This window comes from Hippocampus zosterae, chromosome 17 (assembly GCF_025434085.1).
Source record: "Hippocampus zosterae strain Florida chromosome 17, ASM2543408v3, whole genome shotgun sequence".
In the NCBI taxonomy this organism is placed as follows: Eukaryota; Metazoa; Chordata; class Actinopteri; order Syngnathiformes; family Syngnathidae; genus Hippocampus; species Hippocampus zosterae.
In genome coordinates, this window is record NC_067467.1 from 10345954 (window position 1) to 10366658 (window position 20705).

The following is a 20705-nucleotide window of genomic DNA, read 5'->3' on the forward strand; positions in this document are numbered from 1 at the left end:
AAATCCACGTTGAATTTTCCATACTCCATATCTTTGTCACTGTCAGTGTACCAACTGCTAGCATTTTAGCATTTGATTCCTTCTCATTCCAAATAGTACTTGGCTCCATGGCAGAATGTAAACTGCAATTTGCCCGAGGGCTCTGTTTGCTTATTTTCTTGTTAACATTTCATCAGTTCTAATTAAAAACATTAGCCGACTGAATGACAAAATGTAAAATCCTCCTCAATGCTATCTGTAATCTGTTGCTATGATGCTGTTGGTTTGGTTTGGTTTGTTTATTGAACATAAAACATATACAGTAATAATTTGACAGAAAATAAGGTCAATAAAATACTCAATGTTAGTATTTTATCTAATGCAAATTGTACTTGACCTCAAAGTAAGAGTTTTGTACAATGACAAGTGCCATTGATTAAATATTTTTTTAAGCAAATGTTGCGATTCTGTATTAAAACACACACATGCATGCACACACACGCACGCACACACACACACACACACACACATTATTTGGTCGGAAAATATTGATTTTATTTCAAGTAGTATATATTAAAATAAAATTGGACCAACAAACTTGAGCCTGGAGTGGGTTTCTTTTTATATTTCTTTAGTTATCTTTCTATTATTTATTTCTTGTGTAGAAAACAAAAAGAATCCTGGTGGTTTAATGTTTGTTCTCCAGCGAGCTCACACGATTTCTCAGCTCCTCCAGTGATGCTTTCATAACCGACAACTCCCGCCTCAGAGCCGACACATCCTGAAAATAAGTGTCAATAAAATCAAAACGACTCAAATATGACAGCATTTTAGGACATTTTAGTTCAATTAATTTAAATCATGAAAATAGACGGCAACTTCTCACCTCCGCGCCGCCATCGACGTGAGTGGAGCCAGCTGAGGCCACCGTGGTCTTAAGGAGACTCTTATGAACTTTGAACTCTTTGGCCTTGGTGGTGGTCACAAAGCCATCTTTGAGTGAGATGAGCAGGGGCGGCGCGTCTTTGCCCCCAAACCAGTCGTCGGCTTCTGCGGAAGGTTCCGGACCAATGGTGTCGGGATACAGGTCCTCCTGGAAGAGGTCCGACTGTGCGGGGAAGAAAAAAAATCGTATCAATATTGTTGCGAAACATCATGATATCGATACGTAGACCCACTCAATGATATGATAGGTTATGATCCCGATATTTGGTCCCCTATCAACGATACGACATATCACGATATCAATTTTGTCCACTTGCCCTCCACCGACATTGCCTATCGATACCATGTCATAAAATTGAGTGTATGACTGCGTCACCTTCCTGGGCACCGTCATGACGATGGGCTCGCACTTCCTCTCGTGGAGTTTGTAGAACCTGCCGGCGACAAAGAGCAACCTTAACGTGTGGGAGAAGACTTCCTGGAGTGTGATGCTAACATGCTAACAATACGCTACCTGGCAATCTCGCACTTGTTGACCTCCAGGCCCCTCTTGGTCATGTAGCCCATGCCCTTCTGGCTCTCCTTGCTGCTGTACATGGACAGGTAGTGCACGTAGGGCGCTTCCTCCGTCACTTCAAAGTAGCGGATGCTGCTGTCACCCTGCAGTTTCAAGCCAATATTTTCATATTGAGCAAGGATCAAAAGAAATCATCTTTTACTGCTTTTATGCCCAGGACAAAGCATTAATTAGTTGTATTAAGTAAGAGTTTGATGCCATCTTGTGGCATCTTGGTGCCAAGGAACTATGTTGAAGTTAGTTGAGGTCTTTCATTTACGCAAAAGGAGCACTTTGTCACCATCTTGTAGCTTTTGGGTGCCAAGGAACTATGTTGAAGTAAGTTGTGAATGTTCATTTGAACAAAATAGCACTTTGCCGCTATGGTGTTACCCAGAATCTACTGTATTTTAAGATGAGTTGAGGAATTTCATTTAGCCAAAACAAGCATTTTGACACCATACTCTGGCATATTGGTGCCAAGTAACTAAATTTGCCACCATCTTGGAGCATATGTATAGCAAGGAATTACTATGAAGTGAATAGTGGAGTTTCATTTAAATGAAAATAGCACTTTGCCGCCATCTTGGTGTCCAGGAACTATGTTTAGGTTAATGGAGGAGACAAAAGTAGCAGTTTACCGACATCTTGCGGCATTGTGGTGCTAGGCAACTTTGTTGAAGTGAGTTGCGGATGTTCATTTACACATTAACGTTGCATTGTATTGTGTTAAAGTAGCACTTTACTGTCATCTTGTGTCATTTTTCTGCATTTTTCTGTTGATGTCAAATGAGGATTTTCACAGAGAAGAAAAAAAAGTGCTTTGCAGCCATCTTGTGGCTTTTTGCTGTCAAGAAACTGTTGAAATCAGTTGAGGAGGTTCATTTTGAGAAAGGTTATGCTTTGTCACCACCTTGTGGGGGTCGTCAATTACTTTTTTTTTTTTTACTATTGTCCCGAATATTGTACTATAGTGAGATGGTAATGACACTTTATATAATCAATTGATGTCCTCACATTCGCTTTGCTTTTGTACAATAGGTTACAGTACAATTTTTCTTTATTAACGGCAGTGCAGATTTTTTTAATGTACTTTTTGGCAGGGCTGGAACATAGAATGGGAAAAATACATTAAGTTTGTTCACAAGGCTGAGCATGGAACAAATTAACTTCCTAATCATGCCCGACAGCAAAGGGAGAGATTGTGACCTTGCCGCAGAGGTAGACCACGCCAGTGTCCGGATCGAAGAATGGCAGGAGGACGCCGCTGCTGGTGTCCAGTTCTTGCAGGGTCAGCGGTGAGCCAAAGTCTTCCTGAGACAAGAACTTGATGATTAAAAACATTGACAGATGGGCCAGGACCATCAACCATTTTTACTTGTTGAAATAGAGGGCAGTTTTAAAGGACAAATATTACACACCACATTCTTATATAACATTATCATGTTATATAAGAATAGGGACAATCTGACACCTCTGCATTGAAAATTTCATTAAAAAACTAAAATAAAAAAGCCTTTCAGAGGAGGCCCATCAGGACTCACCAGGTCCCACAGCGCCACCTGTCGCTCGCTCATCCTACTGAAGCCAGTGGTGAGGATCCTCCTGTCCGACACCCACACGGCCCGGACCGGCCTGGAACCCTCGTGAGGTTTCTCCTTCTCCTACGAAGAAGGAACAGTCGGACCTTGGAGGAGGTGGACTCATCGGCACCGGCGAGGGTGAGCCAACGTACGGCGAGGACGGTGCCCTTGCGAGGGTCCAGCACCCTCAGCATCTTGTCCTTGCAGGAGGTCAAAATCTTGGAGCCGTCGCGGTTCCAGCAGGCGCTGTAGATCAGGTCTGAGTGCAAGTCGTCGATCCTGACGGCTGCCTGGCCGCGGGCTACGTTCCACAGGATCACCACGTTGTCGCAGGCTGACCAAGCAACAGAAGGGCATGGCGTTAGGTGCAGGGAAAGTAGTGCCCCTGTGTATCCACCAGAGGGGGCTGTTGTGCTTTCTTTTGAATTACGTCGAGACTATTAGCTAGCTCGATAGGTGTCCCGTGATTAATTTGAAGGTGACATTTTTTTTAAAAGCGAGTCGTGAGTCAGCGTCAAACCCAAGTATTCCATTCACCTAGGTATATATATTGCCTATTTATTGACCTAAACTGTCAGTTTGTACCTTGGGTAAAAAATATTATCAATGTATGTACAGTAGTAGCATTTTGAAATGAGAGTCATTTTATGGCTTATTCAATTTTTTTGAGTCATTTTATTTGAGTGTTTTGGTTTGTTTTTCATGTTAGCTTATTTGATTGAATAGTATTTTTTTTATTTTGTTCATTCGTTTAAATTTAAATGGTTTTAAATTATGTTTGTTTCATCTTATTTGCTCCACCAGTTTTATTTATTTTGGTTTGATTGTATTTATCTTAGTTGGTTTTATTTCATCACTTTGGAAATGTAATTTCTTTATTTTATTTAATTGCATTTCATTAAATGTCTTTCATTTTAGATTGCTTTATTGAATATTATGACTTGTTTTTGATAACAATACCGGTTAACAAGTTTTTTTTCTACTTTTTTTAAATCAGCGATGTAAGTTAAATTTTCTCCATGAATTTATTCCATTGATTTCTGAATCTACCCTTGTTTATTCTTTAGCATATCAGGTTTTAATAATAACAATTAATGTATCCATTCATTAATAATAATAATAATAATTAAATGGAATATAATAATATAAGTCATATTTATGACTCAGGCTTAGGTTCAGCAATAGATGGAATGTTTTTTTCTGAGACATCAAATCACATTCGTACCCCGTGTGTTGTGGTCTTCCCCAGGGTTCTGTCTTGGGCCAACTTCTCTTTATCATCTACATCAGCGACCCGTGAGCTCCTGACCATTGTAATGGATTATGACTGGAAAGTACAGTCGATAATCCCAGTTTCATTCTTATCTATTTAATAAAAGACACCAATTCGAGGCCTGTGTGGTGGTTTTGAAGCTCTTGATCAAGTGTAGGACTTGTCCAGTATATCCGTGCTTGTGCTCACCTGCACTCATGAGTACGTTGTGGGCAGTGGGGTGCCAGCTGAGGATGCCCACGCGCTTGGAGTGACCCTCCAGCTTCACCACCGGCTCTGTTAGTGGCGAAATCAGCCCGGAGTCTGGAATCTCCCAAATCTGTCCAGGAAGACAATGGGAAGCTCGAATGAGATCGTTTGTCACAGACAGATGTTGACCACCACCACAGGACTCACCATGACGCTGCAGTCCTCAGAGCCACTCGCAATAATATTGTCGTTGTGGGGGCAAAACTCGATGTCCAGCACGGGCCCCGTATGGCCGCACACCGTCGGGTAGGACATGTCGATACGACCAGTCTACACACATCCAAGTTGGTAGGTGAGTCGTCATATCATTTTTGACTTGGTAGTGCCACCAGGAAGGTTTTGAAAATTTAGCCCAGGAAGTTATTTTCATGAAATTCGGTAGACATGTCTGTTATGAATAGACACAAAAATAGTCTCAAAAAGCAATGCCCAAAGAGACAGGAAATCTGCCATTTTGCTTTCCAGTGGATATTTTACACAAAATGGATAATTCACATGATGGATATTTTGAAAATTCACCCCCAGAAGCCAGCTTTACTTAGTGGCTATTTTAGTTCCTATAACTATCATGTGTGTCATCACATACATGTCAAAATTGCCACTGGTCAATGTGCCAGATATTTCTGAGCCAGATGAAATCTGCCTAGCAATAAATTTATGTACATTATCGTGGTTGTCAAATGCTTCACTTTACCGCGCGAGAAATGTTACGACAGAATTGGTTTCGTGAGATGCATTAAAGGAACAAAGCACCACCACACATGTATGTTGTCCTTAAGAAAGATGAGGTGGCGGAGAGGCCACATCCGGCCCAGACTGAACAACGTCAACCTCCAAATATGGTGAAAACATCTTTACAAGGCCAAAAAAAAAACTCTTCAAGTTGCCATCCTACTTCCACATTTGCTTCAAAGTGTCAACATGATTGGTGGTGTTTGCGTATTTTAAAGACATTTTACAGCTAAATATGTTTGATCATGTTGGTACTGCTAAAAACTCCTAGTGTTCATCATAGAAAAGGTAAAGAAATTACAAAATAGTATACCGTACCAAAAACTATCGTGCCCTTCAATGGACAAAATGATTGGAGGAAATATACAGGCTTCATAAACTAAATTTTAGCTCAAATAAACCAAACCATAGTGGACTTGAAGGAACAAATAAGAATAAATAAATAAAATGTTAGCATAAGCAGTAGCCTAACACAACTAAGGGGGCCACCAAGACCCAAAATTAATTTGGGTGGGGTGGGATGATTCCATTTTAAATACTACAAGGCCCAGGATGACGGTTGTTCATGTTCATGTATCATAGCTAATTTCCCAGGAAGTATAAATTGTTCTCTGAAAAATGTGTTCTCTACATTTGGTTGGTGCAAAAAGTCATAGTGAAAGCAAGTTAGTTTGCTAGTACAGTGTAGCAGAAATAAGTGACAAACTTCGCCAAAATGTCTGCCCGTAGTTGTGATTTTGAGTGTGAATGGTTGTTTGCCTTCAATCATTCAAACTTTCATCAAAGCCAATCATTATTGTAGTTGTTTTGTTTTCATTTAGGACAATTCTCTTTACTTGACATTAGAGATAACATTTTCAGAAATAATGTGAGTGAGTTCTCAATAAAAACTGCTTCGCTCACATCAAAGCTAATAATCAGATTATTCAATTGAATTGAATTGAATACAACTTTATTGTCAAATGTGCTTTTCGTATCATTTCATATAACTTGTTATTGCAAGGGACTGTGTCATGCAGGCTAGCAGTAAACCGGAAAATACAGTGGCCAATAATAGTCAAAAAGAGAAAAAATATTTTGTGGGACAAAAGAGGTCACAAAGGTAAGTTACGGCATTTAATGGGTAGATACTGCCCAAGCTAGTTTGCTAGCATAACGCTGCGGAAAGTACGGTGGCCATTAAAGGGACAAATATACGTTTGATTTCACCTTGTTGAGGGGAAGCACCATGAACGCGCCGCCGCCGCTCGCCTCAACAATCATGGCCACAAACTTGGGGTTGACAGAGCAGAAGTTGCTGTCCCAAGTCATCTGGGATATGCGGATGTCATCGTAGCAGTGGTCGGCCTTGGCCGCCTGGCCAAAGACGTGGCGGAATTTGCTGCTGCGCACCACCTGCCGCGACATCGCGGTGACCTAGTTGGAACCAACCCCCGACCAAAAAAAATACATCTTTACTGTGACTTTTTAATTCATTTATTTATTTTTATCCAATCATCAGTCATGAGGCCATTTATGAGCGACGTGAAAGAGGAAGCGGGGCCAGCTTTCACAACTACATCCGCTTCTTTTTTTTCTGCCTGTGAGTGTGTTTGTAAAAAATACACACAAAATGCACACAGAGGGGAAAATTGACACTTTAGGTTAAAAAAAAACACAAAGACATATGAATGATACAGATGATTGTCTGTAAAGGCCTTCTAGGGCTCTACTGTGTTGTCAGTTAAACCACAACACTTCTTCCTGCACACACACTGCCAAAATCCCACGTTAAATAATTACATGCACACCCTCCCAAAACAGCAGCTCGAAATCTAATTTTTTTAAATGTGTGAGGTGTGCAAACAAGGGAGGGCGTGTGCTTTCTCTCTCTCTCCATATAGAGTGATGCACAACGCCACAAAATAAGCGCGACAATACCAGTTGTATTAAATTACTCTAAATCCAGATCAATACCTCAGTAACTACTTTCTCTTCTTTCACTGCTTGTATAAAATAAAAAAATGCACATACGGTAAGAGGGGAAAAAATACTTCAAGAGGTGAAACCAACACAAAAAATGATCCTTTGTATTGGCCCCAGAGATGGTGAGGTGTTGTCACTTAACCGCCACACTTCCTCCTTCAGACAAACGCTTGTTCTCATTCAAAAGTTGCTGCACCCCCCCCCCCCCCCCCCCCAGATTAAGATCTTAATTAACAGGAGCAACCTTACAAAACATCTTCCCGTTGGAGTTGTTTGAAATGTGGGCGAGTGTGTGCATTCTCAGGCTCCAAAACACCACTAAGAATCTCGGGAGCTGTTATAATTAGCAGTCAAATATGACCCCGTCACCCTTTCCCAAACGTCAATCATATATAATAATTCTGCAAATATGTCCAGAAATGCAATACAGTCATTTTAGGTCTTAAAAATGGACTCATACTGAAACCATCACACACACACAAAAAAAAGCAGGTGCATGATGGTGATGACGATGATGTTGAAGGCCTACCTGGTGGTTGGTAGTCGTGAAGGTGGCGAGGGGCCTTCGTGCTGGTGGTTGTCGTTGTGGAGCAGTCGCAGGAATGAGCAGCAAGAGGAAGAAAAAGAAGAAGAAGAAGTAGAAGAAAGTTGATAAAGGCCGCCAAAAAAGGCCAGCTAGAGGTAGGAAGTGTGGCAGGAAGTAGGCGGGGATCTCGTGGCAACCAGATCAGGATGTCGGTGGTGAAAGGACGTCAAAATTAACAAGGCTCCAAAAGTTATTTAAAAAATGCATAAATACGTTTTTAAAAATCTAACATGTTCTTGCAATTACATTGAAGAACAATAATCAATAGCTTTCATATGCCGAGAAAACAGTATGTGGGGGAAAAAAGAGAAACATCTGGTAAAATTGTGTGAAAAAAAGTCTTGTGATACTGTATGAGCTTGTTTCTTGAATGCATCTTTTAAAATTAACAGCCTTTAGTTTCTTGTGTTGTAAACGTTTTGTGATGAAACTGAATGTTAATAGGTGAAAATTTGATGGAAAAGCGAAGGCGAAAAGATGACAATCAACCTGTACGCTGGCTTGAGCACCGCAACTGCCAGTCTTGAATATGATGAGACTCTTCATTCTGGAGTCAAGCTTATTGACTCTTAGCTCTTGATTGGCAAGTCTTCAAACTGTTGATTCTGGTTTTGGACAGTTTATTCATGCCTTGATTCTGGATTTCTAAACATTAGATTCGTGACTCTTCACCATCGTGGCAAAACTCTTGACTTTTAATACATATTTCGGGACGCTCGTAACTCAAGTGTCTTAACACCAGTCTTGATTCTGGACTCTTCCCTCTTGACTTTGGACTCCAAACTCTTAAATGTTGACTTTTCATGATATTGATTGTTCACATTTGGTTCGAGACAGTTGACTTTAGATTCTAGACTTTAGATCAGTGGTGTCAAATATAAGGCCCACGGGCCAGAACCGGCCCCCAAGGAGGTTTGATGAGGCCCGCTGGGTAATTTAAAAGTGAAAAAATGCATACAAGACGGGGAATTAATATTTTTAATAAGGTGCAATTTGTGAATTATCCGCTAGGGGCAGCCTGTTTTGATCAGAGAAGACGACAGCAGTCTCAGTCTGTCACTGAGACAGACCCAACACAGCAGTAAAAGCCAGCTACCTAATTGCTAGCGAGATAGCATTAGCATCAAAGCCGTATTCTGACGGTGACTTTGTTGAACAGATGAATAATAAAGACGGCTGAACTTGTTAATCCCGAGAAGCGACAAGCTTTTGCCAATATTAGCCGTACGAGGAAAACTAGACGAGGGAGGATTTCGGACATATTAGCAGATTTAGACAGCCAATTGAAACAGAGAGGCAAGTCATTTTGTCAAATGTTTTGTAAAAGATATGTTCATTAAATCTCAACATTTTCCCAATATTCATATGCTTCTTTATACCAAAACAAAGGAAATACATGATATTTTGGTTATTTTTAGCAGAGTATGGTGTAATTTTAATGGTCCGGCCCACTTGACATTTATCGAGGCTGTATGTTGCCCACAATGTGAAACGAGTTTGACACCCCTGCTTTAGACTGTTTTTTCTGGACTCTTGATTTTAAAGCATTTAAAATAGTGCCAAACTGATGGTAAAACTCAAGCATCCCGGATTTAGTTTTTTTGCCACTGGTCAAATCAATAGGGTTCTCCGAATAGAAGACATCAGCAAACGTTTACAAATATAGACTTCAGTTTATTGCACAATCGAGACTGGGGCGGAAACAGTTTATAGATATGGCGCTCCACTCGGAACCCCAAAAAAATGGCACCACCTGGAGCCCCTCGGTGGCAGCAGTCCACCAAATCATCAATACTATAATAATAATAAATGAGCATTTTCCCTAGAGAAACCAACAGGCTATCGCACACCTGTCATATATTCTGATCATATATTTTAAAAAGCACAACTCTGTTGGCCTGCTGTGCCGCCAGGAGGCAATTTTGTGGACGGTTTCCACTTCCCGTCTTGCACCATGATGTGCCAAAAAGCACGGGGCGGGTGTCAATTATTTCACCAGACAGAAAACTCGGCATGGTCTTCCGCTACCGTTTCGGCACCCTGAGAGGTGGGAATGAACATAGAGCATGTAACCATGTTCCCTGTTGTTGACTTATGCATAGATTTACTTTGCGCTAGCGTCCATTTTCTCTCGAAAAGTGATTTATACTGCTTATGTGTATACATGATTTACATACTGTACATGATCTACTTACATTAAGTCGATGAACTCTGAGCCCTTTGAGAGCAAAGAAATGAAGGCCAGGCTAACCTCAAGCTAACTTGCTAGCGACTCTCATGCATTGAAAAAAAAAAAATCAAAATGTTAGCATGTTAGCATCTGTGTGTTAATTTGACATTCGTACATCCCAAAACAAAAATGTGGTAGATCCAGTGTAAGAATGCGTCCAAACAAAGAAGCACAAATTAGTATTAAAAAAAATGCGTACATTTTGTGTCTTCCATCCCCCCAAAAATTACATGCGTCAGCAAGGTTTTGATGTTTTCAGACAGGTCTTGTTGGCTTCACAGGCAAGATCAGCACAAAAACAAACCAAAATTATGCTGGTTGATGCTGTTTTTTGTTTGTTTGTTTGTTTGTTTTTTTAAAGCAGGGCTGTGGATCTTTTTTTGGACAAAAGCGCACTACAGCGGAACCTTTTTCAGGCAGACCTTTGTTATTTTGCCTTTTTCCTTGTCTTTTTTGGTGCCAGTCATTCCTCAAGGAGCAACCTGAGCCGCATTTTGAAAACGTTGGACACTTACTGAGTTTTACACTTGTAAAATTGATTAAAGAAAACAAGCAGAGTGGGGCGAAGTTACAATAGTTTTTTGGGTTTTAACAATTACTTGTTTTTTACTCTAGTATGTTTAAAAAAAAAACCCTAATCATCATCAATTTCTGCTGTTTTAACAGGGTAGCTTTACGTCGCCAACTCCTCAGAACACAAAGCCAGAGCCCGAATTCGACTTCAGCGGTTCCGCTGTGGCGGCGCCACCTACAGAAAAGTAGCATTTTTGTCCCATTTTGAGATGTACTGTTTGAAACGCAACAAAGTGACGTGTGCTGTGTTAGATACAATCAACATGTTACTCTTAACGTTTAAATCAAAGTGGGCGTGGTGATGACGTCGCCGATATGGACACAAAGGCAGCAACACGGCCGTCTCGCAATCCTGCCGCACTCATCCAATAAAAACAAAACGTCCTCGGTGACCTCGCCGACCGCGTGACGTTACAACAGAGTTGGGAGGAAGTCACGCACACTGTGCACTTGTGCATACGATTAGTAAGTCTACAGTGTTATGCTTCATCTTTTAAGCAAGTTCCAAGCGACTGTGGCAAAAAAATAAATAAATAAAATAATCTAATTAAATTGAGTCTCCACCAAATTTGAGGCAAGTTGAGTCAGGTCGTCGCTTGGTTGAATTAAGTCATGAGTCAGGTTCAAAAAGCTTGCATTTCATCACACATTAAATACACTTGGTTGTGTACTGTAATTGCCTCTGGAAGCCACAGGATGGTAAGCAATCACTATTTTCCCTCTAAAATAAATTCCTCACCTCACTTCAAAATAGTTCCTTGAAATGAAGAAGACAAAAGATGGTGGCAAAAGACTAATTCTGTCCAGGTGAAACTCCGAAACTCACTTCCACATTGCTTCTCAACATTCATGCCACAAGATTGCGGATTAATGATTTTTATCTGAATTAAAGTCTCAACTCACTAGAACCAAGAACCTTGATTCTCAGATTCCACAAGCCGGACGCATAGCAGTTTTTTTTTCCCTGAATGAAACGCCGAAATCAATTTCATCGTACTGTAGGTCCGTCATGTCATGAGGCTACAAGACTGTGGGAAAGTACTGTCTACATGAAGCTCCTCAACTCACTTTAACAACATTGCTTGGCAATAAGCTGCCATAAGGTGTTGGCAAAACAACTTTTATCTGAATGAAGCTCTCAACTCACTTCGACATTGTTCCTTAACACTAAGATGCCATGAGATAACGAAGGAGTACTATTTTTTTGTTCCTTGACACAAAAAAATCCACTGGATGGTATCAAAGCACTCATTTCCTCTAAAACTCCTCAGCTCATTTCAACATAGTCCCTTGACACCTTGATGCCACGAGATGGCGACCAACGAATATATTTCCTGTAAAAGAAACTCCTTAACTCACTTTAACATAGTCCATTGACTCTAAAATGCCACAGGGTGGCGCCAAATCTCTATTTTTCTGCAAGTGAAACACCTCAATTCATTTCAACATAGTTCCCTGACACGAGGATACCACCAAATTAATACTTTTTTTTCTTTGGCCTCGATCACAAAACAGACAAAAAATGTGTTTAGCATGCAAGGAAAAAATAAACTATGTCAAAATGCTTTACATGTGTTGCCTCTATATCGTGACCAATGGGAGTTTACTTGAGCTCAACGACACGTCGAGTCTTTCCTAAGTTGTCACCAAACAAGTGTCAAGTCCTAAAATTGGCGCCTTAAGTATGAGTCGCTCCCCCACCTCTGCTTTGCAGCATCTCCTCATACTCGGCCGTCCACTGGGGACAGGGCAAACATTCTGGATTTTAGGTGGGGGGCCTCAGTCGGAGGGACAGTTGTAGCTGTTGATCCACAGCAGGTCGTCCAGGACACCCCAGTGCAAGTAGAGGATGGAGCCCACCACCAGCACGTGCATGATCTGGTGGCTGTTGCACCAGTAGTCAAAGAGGCCCGGGCGGAAGCGCTCGGGGATGCGGGCGATGTTGATGACCCCGCCCAACACGGCCAGCGCGTCCATGGTGAGGAAATGGCGCAGTGAGGTGGGGCTGCCGCCGCCCACGCCCGCCCAGCGCAGCACGAAGAAGGAGAAGCGGAAGAGCGCCTGCCAGGCGAAGGAGCGCAGGCGCCGCACGCTGCTACGCGCCGTCACCGCGCAGTAGATGCCGTAGCTGGACAGCAGGATGTAGATGGACAGCGCCGCCGTGCGAATCAGCGGGTAGCACAGCAGGGTGCTGTATAGGATCGGCAGCGCCCCTGAAATAGCAACCGGGTGTTTAAACGTACACGACGGACATTTAGTGCACGGGACTCGTTTAGACTTCTAAGCAATGTGGTGAAGGGATTTTTACGGCCGGCGGTACACGGATGACCTTTAAGAGTGAGATGTTTTTGTTGGAAAGGTTTTTTTTCTCTTCGCTAAAAAAATAAAATAAAAAAATTAAAAGACTATTGTCTGATAAAAAAAATACAAGATGAACATTAAAGCGCTACCCATCACCATGTTTTCCTCCAATTAAAAAAACCTCAGATCCACGATCAGCGCCTCCAACAGTGAGTGACCCGATAGCCTGTACGAATCAAGCGAAAGTTTACTGCACTTTTTTTAATGTACATTTAGTTCTAAAATTATTTTGGGGAAAAATAAAATAAGAATTAGAAATATTATTTAATTGTTTCTTCTCCTCTTTAATTGTTCCAAAATGAATGAATGAATGTTTCATCTTCTCATTTGTTGGACTTTGTTTAGTGGGATTTATTTTTTAATACACTTTTTATTCAATTTTTATTGAATAGATTTACTTATGATATCAAGGACGTTGTGTTTATTTAATTTTTGACTAGTGAGTCTATGACAATAATTATTATTGTGATCAGAAGTTTTGGCGTGGTTTGGAATGTGTGCCAAGGGAAAAAGCCGGTGCCTACCCAGTGTGTTGATCATGCAAATGCCGCACACGTCCAGTTTGAGGAGGGTGTGGTAGACTGGCTCGCCACCCTCGTGGTTCATGAAGAGGTGGTAGAGCACAGAGCCCAGCTGCGGTGACAGGCAGGCAAGGAAGTGCACCACGCCCAGCCATGTCACACTGATCTGGGACCAGGGGATGTTGAGCGGCAGCAATACCAGGAAACACACCAGAGGGATGCCTGGTGGGTGAGGAGCATTCAAACAAACCGGTTATGCTCGAGCAAAGACAGTGGAAGTCTGTTCCGAGTGCTGCACTGGAACTCGGCATCAACAAATGCCCGATTCTGCGGATGCTGCAACGGAGGGCTTCCGATTTGATATGCGATTATGAACCATGAATTTTCAGGATCCGTTAGTTTACAAAACACTGACATGAGGTGCTTTAAGCTATCGCTGTGAATACTTCACAAAGCTCTCCCACACAAGTGTCTCATAACCATAAATTGGAAAAGCATAAATCAGATGACAACAATAATGCAAAAAGAGATGTGGTTTTATCGCTTTGTTTGAATAAACAAATGCAAACTATACTTCCTAAGCAATGAACTGAACTCATCAAAACCCAACACAAATAAACATACTCTATACCGTTTTGATAAAAAAAATTAAACCGAATCCTTGACTATAAGGAAGCAGTTTTCTTTTATGCAGTGCAGCTAGTTAATTTGAAACTTGCATTCTACTTCATTGTAAAGTTAATTTAAATTTGATTAATTGATCATCCCCGGTTAATTCTCACTGAAAGTTTCCAGTTTGGAATATTTCCAAACTCGACGTCTTACCTTCTCGTCGCTATTTACTTGGACAATACAGGCAACGTTTTACAACTTTTCAACCATAACTTTGAACGTGTATTGGTTTGTTTTGTTGTTTATTGAACATAAAACAGTGTATACAGTAATAATTTGACAGAAAATAAGGTAAATGAAATAGTAAAAAAAGAAAGAAACCATTCTTCATTCAACACAGTTATTATGTTCAAGGGAGTAAGAAGAAATACTGTATACTGTAATATTATAACGTAGGAGAGGAACGTTCCATCAATGCGTGCTCACCGTGAGTGTAGATGTTTCCCAGCTCGTTGTGCAGGTAGAAGAGACTCCGTATGCACTCCTGCACCGAAGAGACGGGCCGGTAACCCGTCAAAACATACTTGTTGAACTGCAGGTGCGGTGGCGAGCTGGCCCAGTCCAGCAGTCGCGGTCCGTTCAGGAAGGCCAAAACGAACACCACCGACAGCAGCACGCCGCCGAACAAGCACAGGAATGACTGCACGCCGATGTACACGTTGAGCAAGAGGACGGCTACGAGAACCTTGTGGGACACCATTTCCACGAGCGATCGCTGGCTTCTGCTCCCCTTTGTCTGTCCCGAGTCTCGCTCCTACCGCAGTCGGGGAAGCTGGCCCCCAGCCGGGCTCGCCGGTACCTGGCTGAGTGTCATGCGCCGGGCTGGGGCGCCGCACGGCCGGCCGCGTAAACGACCACGTCCGCACGGGTGAGTCATGGGGACAAAGTCAGCGTCACACCCAGAACACACAAGGCAACAGCCGCCTCGTCTTCATGTCAGAGATACTTCCTCGTTGTTAGCATCCCGGCCGGGGAGGCGGCCGCATCACGGGCACGGATGCTGCCGGCGACTGGCGCGGGCGCGCGTCCATGCAGCTCCGCGGTGATCCGCAGTCACGCTCACGGCGTTAGCATTCCGGAGGTACGGTGGCGCTGAGCTGCCTCTGTCCCAGTGCTCCTCCGAAAGTGTGACCGGGAAACACGAGCGAATCTCGGAGCTGAGATTGGAGCTAGCGACGCCGGGCTACCGCCGTCCTGACACCGCGGGGTAGTGGGACCCTGCCTCTCCAGTTCTCCACAAGGAACATGTCCATCATTAGCGTCGCGGGAGAAAATGGGAGCTTTTCTTTTCTTTGCGTTTCTTGTCTTTTCTTTTGGAACTGGATTGGAGGCTGCGGCGTCCCCCGCGAGGCGGCCTCGGATCCACCGCAAAGGCTCAGGATGAAAAACGTCAAGCGCCACCAAGATAAAACGACTTACTTCCGACTTCTCATTAAAAATAATGAGACCGTCGACGTTTCGGCCAAACAATTATAATTCATCGACCTCAAAACGTACTAAAAGTCAACAATTAAAAAATGTGTGAATTAGGAAAACAGCTGAAACTATATTGAACAAGGATACGTCAAAGAGAGGGGGGAAAAAAGCAACATAAATTTTACAGTGAAGGGATTGTTTCACACATTCCGGTCTGTCGTGTGTTACTGCACCCGCCTTAACAATGCCGCTCGCCTTCTAATTGACATAGCCGCACTGAAGAGTCATTGCTGCCCTTTTGTCACAGCTGGAAGTCTCACATGTGGTGGTCTGAACTGACAATAATAATAATAATAAATCAACAAATGCACGCAGAAACAGCAAAATACATTTCAAGCATGGAAACGAACGATGAAGTCAGCCTTAAAATAACCTTGGTGTGAAAGCACAGCCCATTCCAAAATCATAATCGAATCGTTACAAGGCATCCATCAAGTAAATGCCTCACATTTAAAAGTTTCTTGCAGTGCAATCGTAATTTGATTGTAGGAATGAATCAATAAGGAAAACTATAATCCTATAGATTGCATTATATTTAACATGGCACAAAATGAACTAGAATTGTAAGCTTCAGGTAAATATTGATGCTTGTCACGGGAAAGTGAGAGAGCCCTTGTGGGACACGGCTGGGTGACGCAGTGTAATCGTCTAATGGCGAAGCAGCGCTGCGGTTGTGAATGAATCACTACCTCTCACCCAATTTGACTGACTCCTTATGACACAAAGTGACCTGACAGGTTTGTTTGTGTCAGAACGGAGGGGTGTCATCTGAGTTACCCACAGTCGGGCCCAACGTCTGTGGTTGGAAAAATAACACATTAAAAACGAAACAAGATTGAAACAGCGACCCTCACCTTGAGAAAGAAACGAGACAATCGACCGTGATTCTGGTCATCATTAGCATTGTTTCACTTAAAATCGTCCAAATCCTGATTTGAGCCGCTCAAAAGTAAAAATGATCTTATTTGTGTCGTACTTCATGACACAAACTTTTGTAGTTCAGACATTTTAAAATGATCTGCTTTTACTTTGGAAAATAATGATTAACATTTCTTTTCCATTTTCTGACACACTACAGATGAAACCAGTATATGAATTGTAAACAATTTATAGAAAAAATATGTTTATGATGAAAAGAATATTATTTGCAGGCGCAGTATGGGTAACCTGTAATTGACACGTAGTTGAACCTGAACTAGCCTAAGAACTGGATGTCGACCTAATAGCCCTTCACAGTTATCGGTACCCAAGAAGTAGCTTTCAGTTTCCAAAATGGGTGAGTACGTCACTCTCCCTTATGTGATATTTCTTAAATGTTGTTGATTTGGTTTTGCTAAATAATAAAACAACAACAAATAAAACACCAAGAATTGGTTAACAACAGTTAATTGCGAGAAATTATTTTGCGATAAACTTTTATCCCCAAATCATTTGTCTGATTATTCGATTCATCGATGGAATGAATATATGGATTAATATATATAATATTGACCATGAGGATGACATTGGAGCAAATGGTGACCAAAGCAAGACCCAGGGGGTACACCCACCTGAGGGTTAACGACAGAGCCATGGGGAACACCTTTAACAAATGTCACGATGACAGAGCACATCAACTCTTAGGATGATGCGGGATTGTAATGGGGTCAAGGACTAACCTCGGGGGGGACACAGGACAGAACCCTGGGGGACACTTTGAATGGGTATATTTACTATGTCGCCAAAAGTGAGCATAAAGTTGGGAGAAATAGGGACCATGGATAGAAACATAGCGGGCACCTTGTCTATGTACCTGCGCACAATCCTTCAGTACAGTAGCCTTAGGGATGACATTGAGGGTGATGGGGACCAATCATAGAGCCCAGCGGGACGCATCAAAAGAAAAGGCAACGGTGAAAGCCCAAATTGCCCGTTTAAGAAACCGGAAACTTGTTGGTTTATCACCTTCAAGAACCTGATGAAGAGAACAACTTCAGAGGAAAGAGGGTGCATGGTCTCGGTTACTGTGTTGACGGGAACACCTTCTGGTTAAAAGACCACTATCACCCGCCCCCTCACCACAACATTTTGTCTTAAAACAATGAGGTCACACGCTGAGGCACAGTTTGACACATTCATCCATCCGTCTTGAACAAAGTGAGAACTTTTAGCGGCACAGAAAAGAACAACATCGGTGAGTCTGCAAGTACGCTATTGATCGTTCATCTTGTAAGGCATTTTGTTTTTGTGTGTGTGTGTGTGTGCCACAGTTTCGTGTCATTATGTCAGGCAAACTGACCAATGAATCTGTCCTAACTAAAAAAACAAAACAAACGAACAAAAATAAAAACACTACCATAATTTCTGCCTCCCAGTCAAGTTGAAACAACTTTGCTCATTATCATCAGAGGTCACATGATGAGTTTCATGGAGTCCCAGATTACTGCAAGTCTCCACTAAATTTCCAGCAAGTCAAGTCATGTCATTACTTTGGTAAGCCAAGTCAGAGCTCAAGTCTCCTCTTTTAAATCCATAGACGTAACCGTCACGGAGCTCAATGTTTGAAATGGCGCATTTTACAAAGAATTCCAGGAATGCTATGTGAAGATCATGAAGACAGACATTGTGTCCGTCTGGAAAAATCCCGGACAAATTCACTCGTTTGTCTGTTTTTCAGATCAAACAGTGTGCTTCCGAGGCAACCTCAAGATGATTCTATTGAAGATTTGTACATTTCTTGCACTGTTCCTGCCCCGAGGCACGTATCAGTACTGCACAACAGGCACCCCCAAGGAGTGTCTTCAGGCAGAGATGGCTCCAGGTACCAATCTGGCCGGGGAAGGCTTCGATATCACAGAGATGAAGCGCAAAAGAGCGTTTGTTCTCGACATGAATCGTTGGAAACGCAAAGACAAAACATGTACCCTGTGCAGCAATCTCTTCCTGGAGAACGTGAAGCAAAAGATTCCCCTGTCCGTGTTGGACTGGAGGGCAGTGCATTCTTGCAACTTCAAGGTGGCCAGCACCATTCATCGGTCAAGTGAGGCTTTGGTCGACTCCGTCTCCTCTACAGTGGAAAACGACTGGAAATACGGTCTGGAATTGGATGTTAAGAAATACGCGGCAAAAGTCATGCTGGCTGGCACCAAATCAAAAATGGCCCAGTATGCAATGGAGAAATCAAAGAGTGACAAGTACAACTTCGCCAGCCAAACAATCTCCTGCGAGTACTACAGGTAAAAAGGTTGAGACTTTCTGTATTCAGATGTTTTTTCCCAAAGCGACGATTCTTTCTTTGCATTGTGGTGTGTATAGCTACCGAGTGTCCAACAAGGCTAAACTGCAGAGTGAATTTCGAAAGGCATTAGAGGAGCTCCCAAAGACCTACAGCCCTCAATACAAGCAACGTTATTACAGACTGATCGGCGACTTTGGCACCCATTACATCAGAAAGGTAGCAAATCCGTAGAACATGGCAGACGAAAACCAATAGAAATAAAAACCCATTCTTTTGAATCAAGGTGAAACTGGGAGGGTCTGTCCAGTCCGTGACCAGCATCAAGCAGTGCCAGGCAAGCCTGCAGGGCCTCAACGCGGACGAGGTGAATATGTGCCTGGAGGCCGAGGCTTCCCTCACCATCGGAGCGACTGTAGAAACTCAGTCCAAACACTGCAAGAGCGACATCGACAAGACAGAGAGAAAGGCAGAGTTCTCCAGCCTCTTTAATGACAGGTAATGTGCCCCCAGGCAAACAAACCCCTCGCCCGAGCTCTTGGTTTACTTCTCAAAACAAACTCATCTGAGGTTCTTGAAGGTTTTGTCTGTTCAGTCACTTTCCAAAGCTTGCAACCACTAAGTATCCTCAGATAACCTTTCGTGATTTGCCTAAACAAAACACAGTAACTTTGCATACATTTGCACCCATCAGGCGAGAATAAACTGGTTCATCTCATACACCGGTCTTCCCCAACAGGCTGACAGATGTAAAGGGAGGTCGCACAACAGAAATGGACCTCCTGTTCTCTGCCAAAAAAGATCCATCCTCCTACAAGGAATGGCTCAACACGTTGCCTCACTATCCCGACATTATATCGTATTCCCTGGAGTCCCTGCATGAGCTGGTGCCGACTAACAGTCCTGTTCGAAAGAACCTGCGCTTGGCCATAAGCCACTACATCTTGGAGCGCACTCTGATGAGGAACTGCAGCGGGAGCTGTCGGGCCGGCATCAACAGCGATTCCCAGGACCCCTGCGTCTGCCAGTGCCACAACGAACATGCCGTAAACACGGACTGCTGTCCAACCCGTAAGGGCATGGCCCGCGTCATCATCACCATCCAACGGGCCTCGCGTCTTTGGGGCGATCATGACACGGCCACTGATGGCTACGTCAAGGTGATTTTCAACAAACGAGAGCAGCGTTCGCCCGTCATTTACAACAACAACAACCCCCGTTGGGGCACTGTCGTGGACCTGGGCACTCAGGACTTGTCAGTGGAACCGAAAGTCACATTTGAGGTTTGGGATCAGGACAATAACTGGGATGACGATCTTCTGGGAAAATGCGAGCAAGTATTGACGGCAGGCGTGAAGACGGATGTGTGCGCCATGAAGCACGGAAGGTTTTTCTACAAGTGGGATGTGAAATGTGCACCCAGTCTGGGCGGCAGGTCGTGCACCACCTACGAGCCTTCACCTATGAGTCAAAATTTGATGAGCTTGTACGTGTCCCGCCATGCTCATCCTGTTCCACAAGCTACCCTGCGGAAGATGGGCGTTTTTGTGAACGGTTGGAGCACAAAGACAAACCGGAGTCTCAATGATGTGCTTTAAACAAGCAAATTAGAAAAACCAACAAGAGTTTGACAGCAATTAAAGCAGATTTTTGCCAACTTGTTGTTCGCGTCACTGGTTATTTGACTGATTTCAGCTCACTGGAATAGACATCTTGACACTTCATTTCTTGCATCAACAAGACAGGAAGTGGTTACATTTCCTGTGAACAAATGAGGCATCAATGAGCGA

At 42.9% G+C, this 20705-nt stretch overlaps 3 protein-coding genes across 4 annotated transcripts; 1 reads left to right on the plus strand and 2 right to left on the minus strand.

Annotated features, from left to right (window-relative positions):
- Window positions 1–593: 593 nt before the first annotated feature.
- On the minus strand, window positions 594–7972 carry coro1a (coronin, actin binding protein, 1A). The gene is made up of 11 exons (XM_052048696.1): window positions 7812–7972; window positions 6527–6733; window positions 4733–4855; window positions 4526–4655; window positions 3216–3397; window positions 3025–3144; window positions 2690–2794; window positions 1439–1584; window positions 1301–1358; window positions 866–1087; window positions 594–760 (listed from the first exon to the last, which is right to left on the minus strand). Exons 2-11 carry the CDS (start codon window positions 6722–6724, stop codon window positions 668–670), a joined length of 1377 nt encoding a protein of 458 aa, XP_051904656.1. The 5' UTR covers window positions 6725–6733; window positions 7812–7972; the 3' UTR covers window positions 594–667.
- A 1549-nt stretch (window positions 7973–9521) lies between these two features.
- Window positions 9522–16478, minus strand: paqr4a (progestin and adipoQ receptor family member IVa). Of its 2 annotated transcripts, XR_007959425.1 has the most exons (4): window positions 14652–16478; window positions 13557–13775; window positions 12373–12884; window positions 9522–11183 (listed from the first exon to the last, which is right to left on the minus strand). XR_007959425.1 is itself a non-coding variant. In XM_052048704.1 (3 exons), the coding sequence occupies exons 1-3, from the start codon at window positions 14923–14925 to the stop codon at window positions 12451–12453; spliced, it is 927 nt and encodes a 308-aa protein (XP_051904664.1). In that variant the 5' UTR covers window positions 14926–16477; the 3' UTR covers window positions 9522–12450. The 2 variants fall into 2 exon arrangements, 1 of the variants encoding a protein (XP_051904664.1); XM_052048704.1 differs by having other exon boundaries at window positions 9522–12884; window positions 14652–16477.
- Window positions 16479–18095: 1617 nt separating this feature from the next.
- LOC127589506 (perforin-1-like) lies at window positions 18096–20572 on the plus strand. The gene is given in 6 exon segments (XM_052048697.1): window positions 18096–18105; window positions 18108–18173; window positions 18358–18916; window positions 18996–19134; window positions 19202–19413; window positions 19655–20572. Coding segments are annotated over 6 exon segments (1845 nt in total). The 3' UTR covers window positions 20514–20572.
- Window positions 20573–20705: the final 133 nt, after the last annotated feature.

Excerpts from the sequence above, each read along its gene's own strand:
- paqr4a (XM_052048704.1), bottom strand. The coding sequence starts at position 14,925 with ATGGTGTCCCACAAGGTTCTCGTAGCCGTCCTCTTGCTCAACGTGTAC. Across the intron at positions 13,776-14,651 it reads GGGAAACATCTACACTCACG|GCATCCCTCTGGTGTGTTTC; the intron begins GTGAGCACGCAT and ends CTCACCCACCAG. Across the intron at positions 12,885-13,556 it reads TTGCATGATCAACACACTGG|GGGCGCTGCCGATCCTATAC; the intron begins GTAGGCACCGGC and ends TTGCTATTTCAG.
- coro1a (XM_052048696.1), bottom strand. The coding sequence starts at position 6,724 with ATGTCGCGGCAGGTGGTGCGCAGCAGCAAATTCCGCCACGTCTTTGGC. Across the intron at positions 3,398-4,525 it reads CAACGTACTCATGAGTGCAG|CCTGCGACAACGTGGTGATC; the intron begins GTGAGCACAAGC and ends TTGCTTGGTCAG. Across the intron at positions 3,145-3,215 it reads GCAAGGGCACCGTCCTCGCC|GAGAAGGAGAAACCTCACGA; the intron begins GTACGTTGGCTC and ends CCTTCTTCGTAG.